Source organism: Kogia breviceps, chromosome 10 (genome assembly GCF_026419965.1).
Source record: "Kogia breviceps isolate mKogBre1 chromosome 10, mKogBre1 haplotype 1, whole genome shotgun sequence".
Classification (NCBI taxonomy): domain Eukaryota; kingdom Metazoa; phylum Chordata; class Mammalia; order Artiodactyla; family Physeteridae; genus Kogia; species Kogia breviceps.
Genome location: NC_081319.1, coordinates 66,236,312 through 66,250,890, shown reverse-complemented (window position 1 = coordinate 66,250,890; position 14,579 = coordinate 66,236,312). Strand labels below are relative to the sequence as shown.

The 14,579-nt window shown below is 37.3% G+C and overlaps 1 protein-coding gene across 1 annotated transcript in view; it reads left to right on the top strand.

Moving 5' to 3' along the window:
* Window positions 1–14,579, top strand: part of FAM83B (family with sequence similarity 83 member B) — a 76,912-nt gene that overhangs the window by 16,323 nt on the left and 46,010 nt on the right. Inside the window, exon 2 of the mRNA XM_059076267.2 lies at window positions 4,561–5,064. Within this exon, the coding sequence (XP_058932250.1) occupies window positions 4,621–5,064 (444 nt within the window). The 5' untranslated portion in view covers window positions 4,561–4,620. The remainder of the gene's footprint in view (window positions 1–4,560; window positions 5,065–14,579) is intronic.

The following is a 14,579-nucleotide window of genomic DNA, read 5'->3' as shown; positions in this document are numbered from 1 at the left end:
GAGAAAATAATACAGAGGAATTCGTCCTTATCTTTTACCCAGTTTCCCTTAGTGGTTACATCTTGCAAAAACTGTCATTCTGTATCACACCCCGTATATTGACGCGGATATTGTCAAGATCCAGAAAGTTTCCATCACCACAAAAATGCCCCTTGTTGCCCTTTTATAGCCACATCCACCCCTTCTTTATCCCCTGGCATTTGCTAATCTGATCATTTTTATAACTTTGTCATTTCAAGACTGTTTTATAAATGAAATCATGCAGTGCGGAATCTTTGGGAGTTGGCTTTTTTCACCCAGCATAATTCTCCTGAGGTTCATGCAGGTTGCTGCAGGCATCAGAAGTTAGTTCATTGTATAGCTGACTAATGTTCCGTGGTATGAGGGTACCACAGTTTGTATCATGTTCACCTGCAAAGGACATTTGAGCTGTTTCCAGTTTAGAGCTATTATGAATAAAGCTGCTATGAACAGTCATGTACAAGTTTTTGTGTGAAAATAAGTTTTCATTTCTCTGGGATCAACCCCAGGAGTGCAATTTTTACCTCGTGTGTTAGTTGTGTATTTATATGCAGTTTTATAAATGAACCTGCAAAAAACCTGTTTTTCAGAGTGGCCGATGCACTGAAATCTATTCTTTTATACCTTGTTTATAGCTTTTGTATTTATAGATTTAACATTTGGAATTTATGCTTCCCTCAAGTTACACTAAAGGTTTGATATCAAATGCAGTGTGTAGTGGTTTGGGGGCCTGGATTTGAATCATGTATTTTCCAAGGCTCTTTTTCTGGAGTGAGTCACTTAAATAGCAGCTGAGCCTAGCACTCTGCTCAGCTTTTATATCATGGCGGGATTTTATTTTTCTCTACTTATTGACTCTATCCTGTATGTTGAAAGAATATACTTTCTAGGAGTTTTTAATGGTTATGAATTAAATAATGCTTTTTGTATGTTTAAAGGTACACCCAATTCATTTTATCCTCAATTATAGCCCTTCCAATATTTAATAATTGAACTCTTAAAAGTATTATATTAAGTCTGTAACTAAATACTGGTGCTATTTTATTGCAGTAGCTGTTTATGTAGGTGCCATTACCTTGCTCTCCTCCATTAAAATTTGTTTGTAGATGGCTCCTTTACAAGTATCCCTTGTAAACACCTCTTGCAATAAATGGATATCTCTAGACATTGAAAGATAACCTCTCTCCAGCAGGACAAATCAAATGTATTTATTTCTTAACCCTTATAAATCATATCTCAACTTCGGTGCTTATGGCTGTTGCATTTTTCCTTTGGTGTGTTTTTCTGCATCATTTCTGGCTTTGCTATTTGACTAGACCTGTAGTGTTTTGCTTTTTTCTCATTTTCAATTGTTTTTTCCTTCATAATTAACTTTTCATTTTATCCTCCTAGTTTTATTTTACTTTCCTAATCCCTCCGATCTTTGTGATTTCTCAGCTTACACGTAGTTCAATAATACATTTTTTTATAGTTGCAGAGTATATATTTGCATAGGTAAAGCTCAGAAATGAATATAGTTTTTTAAAGCACTTTATACATTTTAATTTCCAGATAAGTCATAGGCAGTTAACATCACAAGTTATAGGAATCCAAAAGTTAAATTTTAAAAGTTTACAAATGAGTGCTCAAAAAACTTGGGATTGTTATGAACAATCAGCAGTTACCTACTGTTTTTAACAATTACAAATAATCTGTGATTTTCATGTGATCACTGGATCTTTGTCCCTTCATGGACTGGAATTATCAAATGAGAACCACACCTCACTAAACCTTAGGGAACTATACTTTCATCAAATGGATTGATCTTCTCAAGCAAATAAAAACCTTATTTCTTTGTTAAAAAATGAGTGTTATGTGCCAAAGAGAGCTGTAATGAACACCAAAAAGTCATCAATTAGTGTAGTATGATATCATGCATAGGAAGTAAGCAACTTGATGAAGAGTTCTCAGCCTTGGCACTATTGACATTTTGGACCAGAGAATTCCTTACTGTGGGTGGCTGTCCTGTGCATCCCTGGCCTCTACACACTGAATGCCAGTAGCACCCTCCCCACAAATCCTTATAATTAAAAACATCTCCAGACATTGTTCTCGTTTGAGATGGGGGTGGGGTCAAATCTCCCCTGTTGAGAACATCTGGACTCAAATAAAATGTCATTCGAAAGAAGATGGCACCTTATACAAGACTGAGACATTTATGAACGTTTCCTCATTGGCTTCCTGGTTCATGTCAATAGATTAAGTTAAATGTAATTAGGTAATAAAAGAAACAAATTTTACTTCTTCATACCATATCTCTCACACGAGCAGACAGCTTGGTATTTATTCCTCCTTCTGCGCATGGAGGAGTGAGAGTGTGTTACCCAAAGCTCCACCATAATACCATGTGGAGCAGGAAGACGGTATTGCCCAGAACTCAGGTGCCACATTGCACAGCCTGATGGTCTTGGGACCCAGGGACAGGTCCAGTCTCCTTGGCCTGGATCAAGTTATGGCTCAAGCTGAGGACCCTCCAGGAGACCAAAGGGACATGCTCTGTTTTTATTTTTTTTGCGGTACGCGGGCCTCTCACTGTTGTGGCCTCTCCCGCCACGGAGCACAGGCTCCGGACGCGCAGGCCCAGCGGCCACGGCTCACGGGCCCAGCCTCTCCGCGGCATGCGGGATCTTCCCGGGCCGGGGCACGAACCCGTGTCCCCTGCATCGGCAGGCGGACTCCCAACCACTGTGCCACCAGGGAAGCCCTGTTTTTATTTTTGTATCAGATTTACTCTTTAGGCTTTCTTTACTGCTAGATTTTCTCTGTAAAAACTCTGATCCTAGGGATGGACTTAAGCTTATCTGCACTAAAATAGTAACATAAGGTACCCTGTATCTTCCTCACTCCTCATCTCTGCTTTCCTATATGCTGGATCTTTTTCTGATCTTTTCTCCCCCAGCAAAACTTACGGCCCTATTTATTGTCCATTCCTTCACGACTTCTGTCTATGAGTAGTGACTCTTGTTACATATTTTCAGGTAAGGAGTTAATAAATGGTAATGGCTTCCTGGGTTACCCTCCCAAGTCACATTTGATTTTTGGTAAACCTGAGACCAAATAGTCTGAGTGAAGTGTAAAATTGTAAACTAGAGCAGGGCCACTGACAAAGATGTTTTTGGTCAAATAAGCCCTTTTGTGCTTGTAGCACATCATAGGGTGGTACTTTGTTTGAATCCACACAATGAAGATCCTGACTTCAAAAGCCTGGAAAGTCTCTTATTTGATTGAGATAAGGTCCAGTCCAGTATCTCATGCAGGGAATTATGGAACAGATAACATTTTGTGGGCAACATTTTGTGGGCATGAGGGATGGGGCGTGAGCTCAGATAGGCAGATTTTAATTCCTAAGAGAAATCTGAATTGTCTTTGGTGTCCTGAATTTTTTTTATCACCTGTATGTTGTCAAGCCATCAAATTTCAGGAGTTCATGCTTTGAACCTTCACTTGAATATTCTTATCACGTCTTCACTGAGAGTTTGAACTCTGAAAGACTCTCCTAGCTACTTGTCTCTCCTCCACTCCCCTGATACTGCCAGACTAATTGTTTTAAACACAAGTTTTGCTGAATCACAACAGTTTCCAGTGGCCCTCCACACCTGGCTCCATTTTGTCTATTCAACTTTATCTCCTACCCCTAATACAAGGATCCTCATTTCCAGCAGACCAAGGTTTTTTTTTTTTTTTTTTTTTTTTTTTTAAATTAACTCCTGAATGTACCAAGCACATACCTGTTCTGTGCTTTTGCTTAAGTTTTACATTTTTACGTGGGATGAAAATATTCCTTCTTTCCACCTGATGATATTCTTACTCACTGCCCCAGGTTCAGTTGAAGCCCACCTCCTGTGCAAGGCTATCCGTAACTCTTTTATTCCATATTGATCTCTACTTGCTTTTATTCCGAAAGCATTGACTACAGACAGTACTCATTTTGGCCCTTAGCAATACATGTCTTTGTTCAAAGTGGTAACAAACAGTTTTGTGTGTACATTTTACCTCTTCATCTAATTAATAAGTTCCTGGAAGACAAGCGTTCTGTGCTTTTTATATTTCTTCAGGATATATGTATAACAAGTACTCAGTAAGATTTATATAAATGGTTGGCCAGGCATTGGTTTTCTTCTAATTCTATTTTAAAATATTTTAAAACCAAAAAGAAACTGATCACACCATGTGTAATCCCAGATTAAAGTTAAGAAGGATGGACTTTCTGGATATCAGAGAAGAAAGGTGTATTTCCTTAGATGAGAAACTAAAGTTAGAGGTAACTTGGAAAAGGAATATCAGCTAGCAGTCTGTGAATGGGATTCTGTTTAGCTTATTTGTGATAGATGTGTGAATTATGGTATAATTATTGCCACTTTGGATATGAAATGTATGTCATATTGAGCTACTGGTACTCATTTTTATGAGTAAATGTAAAAATAACAGTTGACATGGATTATGAAACATATGATTACAGAATTCTAACTGATTTTGATTTCCTTCTTTTTAAATTCCCAGATACCTCTCATCCCTGCACGAATGGACATTTGAAAGTGCCATTGTCAAAGGTTTGCAAGTATGGAGAACTCATCAATGCTTTCTTCCTTGAATGACGAGTGTAAATTAGACAATTACATTGAACCTCACTACAAGGAATGGTATCGAGTAGCTGTGGACACGCTGATTGAACAGGGGTTAGATGCATACCAAGAATTTCTTGCCAAGGAACGAGTGTCAGACTTTCTAGCTGAGGAAGAAATTAATTATATTTTGAAAAATGTTCAAAAAGTGGCACAAAGCACAGCACATGGTATTGATAATTCCTACGATGATACCTCATCTTCAGGGACTTACTGGCCCATTGAGTCTGATGTGGAAGCTCCAAATCTTGACTTGGGCTGGCCGTATGTGATGCCTGGACTCTTAAGGGGGACCCATATTGACCTCCTCTTTCATCCACCAAGAGCACAACTACTTACAATTAAGGAAACCATTCGGAAGATGATAAAAGAAGCAAGAAAGGTAATATTTCTATTTCTAAATGAAAAATTCAAAATGTGGAAAAACACCAGAATAGTATAACAGACATATATGTTAATAAAAGAGTCTCTATATGTATAGACCATGCCTATTTCAGGAAATATATATATGGATAAGTAGAAAGATTGTACTTCCCATATCTTGTAAATATCTGAGAGAGTGGTGTTGGGTTCCTGCTGCAGGTGGAGATTTCCTTCTCTTCATCATGTACATGAGAGATCTTCACCCATGAAGGCTGAGGTGTATGGACCCGAAAAGAGATGATGTGATATATTCATAGCCTAAATCGCTTACATTTTCCTTAATCTCTCAAAGGAAATATGTGGTTGGCAAATCTGGTGAATTTTTCTTTGTTCTTAGCAGGACTGAGCCCTAATTCTTGCTCTGGATTTACTTTATCCTATTAAATAAAGCATAGATTTTCTTATTTATTTCCTAAGTTGTGTGAAAACAGTAAAAAAATCAGGCTTGATAATGTAAAATTCTGAAGTAAAGTCCTGAGGTGCTTAGCATTTTAGGGCCTCTGTACTCTCTCTTAAATATTTATATTGGTTTATAAATCTCAGAAATTCTATTTTAGAGCTCAGATAAAACTGTAGAAATGTTCTTTTAATCAATCTAATAAAGCTTCTTAGGAGTTTTCTATGTTCTCATCACCATGATGGGTGCTTTGGAAACTGTAACAAAATTTCCCAGGCTGTTTATTGAGTTTTAAAATGTATGAACAAAAAGTTATGATGGTTAACTATGAAGTGTCTATTTCTTAGTTACGGATACTATACAGTATAGAAATTTAGATCTAAAAGGGGCCTTGGGATGCACACATACATGGCACTGCTTTCTTTCATGTCAGCAAGACACAGAGATGCTTGGGAAAGCATGCTTTTATGAAGTACAGACATATTAGACCCTTGAAGCCCACAGGGACATAGTAGTTTGGAAGACAGGCAACTAAGAGCCTCCCGTTCACATTAGGAAGACACAGTGTTCCAAGGCTACTGTCAAACTCAGGCTTTGCAAAAGTAAGGTGATTTTTTTTTTCCCCTGGACCTTTTAAGCTCAAATAACCTGACCTTGTAACCATATTAACTCCTTTAGCAGGGTTACATCAAGGAAGCACTAATCTATTCCAGTTGTTAAACATTAGCTATAGAATCAGGTACATGGTAGGTGTCCAAACTTTCATTGAATGAATTGAACTGTCAGTTCAATTTTCTGAATTGGACTATGAGGATTTTTAAAACTGGACTATCCTATGCTTTGAGAACAAAGTATACAATTGTATTTTGTGAAACAACAGAAGTCAAGAAAATATATGAGTCCTTGTAAAGGTAAAACAACAAATATCAAGTATGAACATTTGTCAATTTCTGTTTGGGGAGACTATTTTTTTGAACTACAGTGTTAACTGAAAACTGAAAAATACATCAGTGAAGCTTAATATGTGTTATTATGGTAAACTTAGTAGTTATGAGTTCATCAGCCTGCACCACAGCTAATCTTCTATGGGGCATTGCATTTCTGTGGCACAAAATGAAATTCAGGAGCTAGCATGAGTTCTTGGGCTAGCTCTCACTGGAAACTGAACATTAGTCATGACCATCTGATGTATTTTTCTTTCTAAGGTGGCAGCTATTTATTTAGTGAGCCTCTGAAAGTAATATCCTCTGCCTGGTCATCGTCTGCTTAGAATTCCTACTTGAATTAGCAAGCTGAGGAACTCAAAGTCCAAACTGTAAAACAATAATGTAATGCTTTGCTTCTCTTTCACCAAATCTAAGTGGCATAAAGTAAGAAAGAATTCTACCTTTATATATACCCAAGCTATGTATATTACCTTGTATATACATATCCAAGCTGAATTTAAAGAAAGAGAATTATTTGAACTTTATAAGTTGAGTATATTGAAATTGAATATAAATCATAATAGATTACTTAGTGGTTTTCTTTCCTTTTTTTTCCCAAAAGCATTGGAGGATGTGTTTGTTTCTAACCAGATGCAATAAATATTGAGGTTAAATGGGCTATAAATGTATGGGATGTATATTTTGTGAATATTTTAGACATTTCTTCATATGTCACTATGTTAATTTAAAGATTTTTGAAGGATCCAATACTCCAGAGAAGAAAAAGTTATTGATCACATTTTTACAAAATTTTAGACTATTTAGCCCATAACTGAACAAGGTCCTGTGAAAAATGTTAAAATAAGAAGAGCAAATATTATTATGAAATACCAGCTTGTTGGAACACATTGCCTTTTAAATATTCTGCCTGCTTTTCATGACTATCATTTATTCAGCAGGTAAGTTAGGCTCTTGTAAACCTTCAGAATCAAGCCTGTTAGTTATTACGATAAACTTCTTGTTTCTGAACTATTTTCAGAGGACAAATTCTCTTTATTGGTAACTCTCAATGAATTGTCATGACAGGATGAAATGTATGAAGAAGATGATCTTTTTTTTTTTTCATAAAGTACTTGAATAATGTTTATTTTAGTGAATAGAATAAAGTTTTTTGCCTCTGTAAAATTCTTTTGTTAATCAACATTATGAAACTCTATGGAGCTATGAGGCCATAACAAGTAGAGCTAGGAACCAGCAAAGCAGAATCCAGGAAACGATCTCAGAGAAGAATTTAAATTCATTTTCACTTCTCTGTTTGCAATTAAGATAAGGTGCTTAAGAAAATTAATGTTATATAATGGGAAAAAAAATCTTAAAATAATAAAAAGAAGCCAAAAGCAGTTTTCTTAGAGGTCCAAACATTTGAAGTCTGATCATAACCACTGAAAATATTTTGTTTTTGAATTTCATTAATTTATATGCATTTATTATCTCTGAATCATTCTATTCTTATAAGCAGAATATAATCTTTATAGTATTTCAAAAATCCATAGATTTGTTTGTATTTGTTCATTTCATTTTTGCCACTTGTCATTTACAGGTTATTCAGTTTGTTTTTGTTTTTTTTTTCTTTTGTATATTTGCTTATTTAGCTATTTGACAATTTTCCTTTGGGAAAATCTAATTACAGGTGATACCTCGTGCCTTAAAATGGTCTTATTTTTATTTACTGGCTCTTTCCTAACCTCCTTCTATTTTTCACTGTGTGGTTGACATAATTAAATTTGGTTCAACTTTATAAAGTCTGATAGCATCTAGCAAGACTTTTCCCAGGTAATTTTGCCTCTCAAGAGGTGTTCCCAAGATGATATATGTATTTATTCCTAATTATTGTGACTACCTCTTATGAAAATGTCCCCTCTAATTACTTTAAAAAGTCATCTTTCATTAAAGTCATTTTTCTTGTGTCCACTCAGTGATAAATATCCCTAAAGTAATCATTCCTGATAGTCTTGAATATGTAAATGTTTAACCAGAATGCTGTTGGACTCTCTGTTTCCTAATTCTCAGCTAGCATCTTCCATGAGATGTGACTCTTACTCTTGTGAAATATGGAGTCGAGAAGATACATAAGCAAAAGTCTAGTGAGAATTAGGGCAGAAGTGATTCCTGACGTGCTCTGTCCTGCATCTCCTGAGTTCAGGTCTTGGTTGCTCCCCAAGTCACTGTTCCTAGGCATGTCTGTTATGGCCTCAGAATTCTTAGTAATACAGAGAAACATTTACTACCAGGTGGCCCATTGCCACAAAAGGGAAGGTGGACTAATGATGGAGGTTTCTGGGATTTGACGGGTGTTATAAAATAGCACTGGACTAGAGGCTTGATAGCTAACTAGTTATGGATTGAACAAGTCATTGTACACCACAGGTATCTTCACTTATTTAATGAAAGACATGAAGCAAAGCATTTTAGGGTTTTTAAAATCAAATGTTCTTATCCAAATCTCTAATAGCGCTTACCACCTCAAGATTATTTCAATATGTTATACTGAATGATTTCATTATATGAATAATATTTATTGTGTCATAGTGTGTCACTTTCATCACTATTACTTTGCAGCCATATCCTGCCCAGCTAAGTGATATTTATGTGTTTGTCAGTGCCCTTATTAGACTAGGGTTATCTTTCTCCTGATATTTCCAATTTTTATTAAGAATTTCCGGGGCTTCCCTGGTGGCGCAGTGGTTGAGAGTCCGCCTGCCGATGCAGGGGACACGGGTTCGTGCCTCGGTCCGGGAAGATCCCACATGCCGAGCAACTGGGCCCGTGAGCCATGGCCACTTGAGCCTGCGCGTCCAGAGCCTGTGCTCCGCAACGGGAGAGGCCACAACAGTAAGAGGCCCGCGTACCGAAAAAAAAAAAAAAAGAATTTCCTCTCTGCACCCTCCCTATTCCAACACTCACTATGAATATTTCTTTGTTTAAATTTGAGTCAAAATTAGTTTCTTCCAAAAAATAGCTTTTGCTTAGTAAGATTTAATGACATTAGTATCCTGTGACATTAATGTGAACAGCTTTTCTTTGAATAAAATGCATTATATGTGTGTGTATATACGTGTGTGTGAGTGTGTGTGTGTGTGTGTGTGTGTGTGTGTGTGAGAGAGAGAGAGAGAGAGAGAGAGAGAGAGAGAGAGAGAGAGAGAGAGATCTTGTTAAAAATCTTTTTAAAATTGTACTGACTTTACCATGTTAACTCTCACTGTGTCTGCATGGGAATACTCTCTGTATGCCAAACTCCTGGTTCTCTACTCCTATCCTCCACTACTAACAATAACCCTGATGATTTTAACACAGTTACCTAAGGGAGAGGAAAGAAGAAATAGGATACTCTTTACCCTTATTGCAAAATAGAGTTTTGAGTTTCCTTGATTGACTTGATAACTTTCACAAGCAGAAAGCTGCAGTCTCTCTCTTTTTTTTTTTTTAAAAATTTATTTATTTATTTTTGGCTGTGTTGGGTCTTCGTTGCTGTGCGAGGGCTTTTTCCAGTTGCGGCGAGCGGGGGCCACTCTTCATCGCGGTGCGCGGGCCTCTCACTATCACGGCCTCTCTTGTTGCGGAGCACGGGCTCCGGACGCGCAGGCTCAGCGGCCATTGGCGCACGGGCTTAGTTGCTCCGCGGCATGTGGGATCTTCCCGGACCAGGGCTCGAACCTGTGTCCCCTGCATTGGCAGGCAGATTCCCAACCACTGCGCCGTCAGGGAAGCCCTGCAGCATCTTTTAATTGCCAATTTCAAATAATGCTCTTTTTCAAAGAGACTTCATGGAATGACATGAAGCCTCTGAATCTGAGTCAGTTAGGGCTGGGTTGAATCCCAACTCAAACAGCTGTTTTCACTAGACATTATACCACAAACTCTCTGACCTTTAGTTTTCTCATCTGTAAAACGGAGATGCTAATAGTCCATAGGATCCTTGTGAGAGTGGAATGAATTGGCTGACATATCTACCATGACACCTCCACATGTTTAATACCCTGCGTGTGGTGTTGAGATGATGGCAACCCCTTCTTCTCCTCCTTCTACTTTTCCTCTTACTACATTACTCCAGACCTTTATTTTGTCAAAGAATCCATTAGCCTATATTTTTAAAATTAATTTTTATTGGAGTGTAGCTGCTTTACAATGTTAGTTTTTACTGTACAGCAAAATGAATCAGCTATACATATACATATATCTGCTCTTTTTTGGATTTCCATCCGATTTAGGTCACTACAGTGTATTAAGTAGAGTTCCCTGTGCTATGCAGTATGATCTCATTAGTTGCCTATTTTATACATAGTATCAATAGCATATATGTGTCAATCCCAATCTCCCAAGTCCTCCCACACACCTCCTTCCCCCTTGGTATACATACATTTGTTCTCTACGTGTGTCTCTATTTCTGCTTTACAAATAAGATCATCTATACCATTTTTCTAGATTCCACATACATGCATTAATATACTGTATTTGTTTTATCAGCCTGTATTTTTGCATCACTGTGATTTGGCATTTCTTCTTTAAAAGTGAGAGCAACGAATGACCAAGTCCAGTATCCAACAAGACAGCATCTTACCAGGAATGCCAGCCAGGGTTATTAGCTGTTGTTGAAATGACTCAAACCCATTTCTGAAGTATCGTGGTGATTATGTCCACTGCATTAGCGATCTATATAGCGTTTTCCCAGTATTATTGCTTAGATAGTTCAAAATGGGAAAATTTTGATTCAACATAAGTATGCATAAAATACGATGCACTGTGAAGATAGCTTAGATGTATGAATTTTATACTCAGGATGTGCAGAAAAGTCACCACTTTTATGGACAGCTATTCAGAGTTGAAGAAAAAATTCTAAACCGTGCTTTCTTACATAAAGATCCAAAGATCTGAAAAGATACAGAGTTCTGGTGAAAAGCTAAGGTGGAGGTAGGGGAACATTCTGTAGACCAAGAGGAAAAAAGGTAGTCATTCCATTTTCATCTTGAATTTTAAAAGTGATAATTTTGGGCTTCCCTGGTGGCGCAGTGGTTGAGAATCCGCCTGCCGATGCAGGGGATACGGGTTCGTGCCCCTGTATGGGAAGATCCCACATGCCGCAGAGCGGCTGGGCCCGTGAGCCATGGCCGCTGAGCCTGCGCGTCCGGAGCCTGTGCCCCGCAACGGGAGAGGCCACAGCAGTGAGAGGCCCGCGTACCACAAAAAAAAAAAAAGTGATAATTTTATTAGATTTTTAAATAAAGACTTTAAATAAAGACATTATACAAGGGTTCCATATTTATAAAAAAGAAGAGCAAGTTTTTGTAAGTTTCTAAAGTTCATATTTATTATAGACCTGCCATTTAGGGTCAAAAGTTGGTTTAAGTAACTCTGAGTTTATGAACTATTATTACTTACTAAATATTCTGATGTAATTAAAAAAGTGATATTAGGTATATTATTTAATATAGTCTTAGTCTTAGATTTAAAAATTAGTCTTAGATTTAAAAATTTTGCTTTCCTGATAGAGGGGCTGTTTTTCTTCTCTGTGGAAACAAAAATCTGGTGTATGAAAAAATTTAAAAAATTGTTATATAAGACCTCCAGCTTGGTTTGTGTACTAAAGTCATGTGTGATTTATGAGTTTCAGATGTTTTACCAGGCTATGTCTTATCAGGTAAAATCTAAAATCACCCATGATTTTCATTTTTAACCGATTTTCATTTGAAAGTGGCAATTTGGGAAAGAGTTTACTTTTTAAAAGAAAACTTATAATTATTTAGAGAGGCCAATAAACTTACCAGAAACTCTGCCTTGGTGATATTAACCTATACCTCTGGTAATAGTTGGAAAGAAACAACTTAAAATTTGAATTATTTCAGAGTGTGCATGATTTATTTGATTAAGGGAAATGTTTTTAAGACCATTTTCTGTTCTCAGTTTTTACCCTTTGGTACTCTTTAATTCTTTTTCTTTTCTTTTTCCAAAATAAGCTGTGAGAAGCAGTTCATATAGGGATTGCATGTGGTACGTACAATCTTTCTCTTGAACTTTGAGAGAGCCTGTTATTGACCATGGGACAAAATTTAGTTCTTTGTATTCTGGGGGTCTCTGAAGTAGACAGTTTATTTTTTATGATAATTTGTTTACTCATTTTCCTTCCTGTCATAGGATTAAAATTTTAAAAAACCACTTATTTATTTATTGAAGTGTGTAATATTTTTCTGATAATACACCTCTAGTAGTTTGTTGGAATGGCAAAGCTAATCATAAAACATTCAGTTTTCCTAATGTTTAAATAATAGTTAAAGTTCATAGGGATAGAATTTAGCAGTTTTGCAAACTCAGATGCCTTTAGGGTCAAGCCAGAAAAATAACCCTGCACAGGAGAACAGGGCAAGTAGTATTCCAATAGGAAGCCGAAGGAACATGGATGAAAAGAACTCTGTAGGCATCTTTGTTTAAAATGTTATACATAAAATGTAGTTTGCAGCTGAATGGGATGATAAGCTTAGGACTTCAGGTACACATTGAAGCATCTTATCAAATGTTAATTTCCATGAGAATAAAGGGACATAACTTTCTTTTGCTTATCTGTCCTCCTAATGAGATGTGAAATGTAATGGAGGGTTGCTATGGGGACCCTTTTGAGATGAGGGTGGCTCTCACACCAGACGGATTGTATTTCAAAGATTCTGCCTATTCTCCTGTAGTTGCCACAGATTCATCATGTGGCATATACTTTTATATCAATCATTCATGTCTTTTAACTAGTCGCTCTTCAAATGATCTTGAAAAACGTTGCTTTTACTATCAGGACTGGAACTAGGATCTGATTTTGAGTAAAATATTTATCTTATGTAATCTAGTAACAGGAGCATGTAATTTATTGAGCACTTACATGTCATGTACTGGTCAGCATTTTACATGCAGTACTTTAAATTGATCTTCATACGCCCCTGTGAAATAGGCACTTTTATTATCCATGCTTTACTGATGAATAATTTGCTTTCTTATGATAGGTATGGCTAAGTCAGTGGTAATGATCTAAAAGGGTCATAAATGGAAACTATTAATGGCTGCATATTCCCAAATGGAGGTTTTAGAAGACCTGGTTGAGAGGGTCTGGGATGGAGACCAGTTGGTGGGGATATGGAAGCACTGGTTTCTAAATGGGCCAGGTACAAATCCATTGTGGCGTTACTATTAGAAGTCAGAAGTGACCTACTGGAAATGACAGAGGTTGTGATATGTAGATGAGGTGTAGCACCTAGAATGCAGACTAAATCAGGACGTACTGAAAAGAAACGGGTTCTCTGAGTTTCAAATAAAGGAGACATTCAAGGAAGTAAGAGAAGGGCAGTGAATGAGGTTGTCCTCTGGCCTCTTCTTGGTTCAACTATGACTGGGTCAGCCAGCCTTTGGCCAGTCTTAACAGGGGACAAGTATGGCAAGCTACTCATTCATTCAGCAAATATTTATTTAATGTCTGCTGCGTGTCAAGTAGAATTCTAAATTCTGAGGATACATAAGAGAATAAAATACCAAAGAAACCCTATCTTTGAATGGAGCTTACCGACAAATAGGGAGATTTAGATTTTAATAAACGTAATAAATGAGGAGTGCTATGGAGAAAAACAAAACAAATATGGCTGGGTAAGGAGCACTGATTGAGAGCAGTGGCAGGGGTTAGTTTGTGATTTTAAATTGGGTGTTCAGAAGAGGCCTCATCAAGAAGGTGACATTGGAGTCAAGATTTGAGGAAAGAAGGAACGAGCCCTGCATCTCTTTGAGGGCAGAGCAGACTAGACATAGAGTAAGCTTTAGGGCAGGGACGTGCCTTCTTGTTTGTTAGAGGAACAGTATGGATGCCAGTTCCTGGACCCAAGAAAGCAAAGGGGAGATGAGTTAGGTAAGTTCAGAGAGGTATCATGGAGGTCCTCAAGGATGATTACAAAGACATTGGCTTATGCTCCATGTAAAATGGGGAGCCACTGGAGAATTTTGGGCAAAAGAGAGACATGATCAATTTGAAACATGCTTTATTTTAAAAGGACACATCTGGCTGCAGTATTGAAAATTGACTATAGGGGCTCAAGAATAAGCATAGCAGAAGCTATTACAATAATTCAA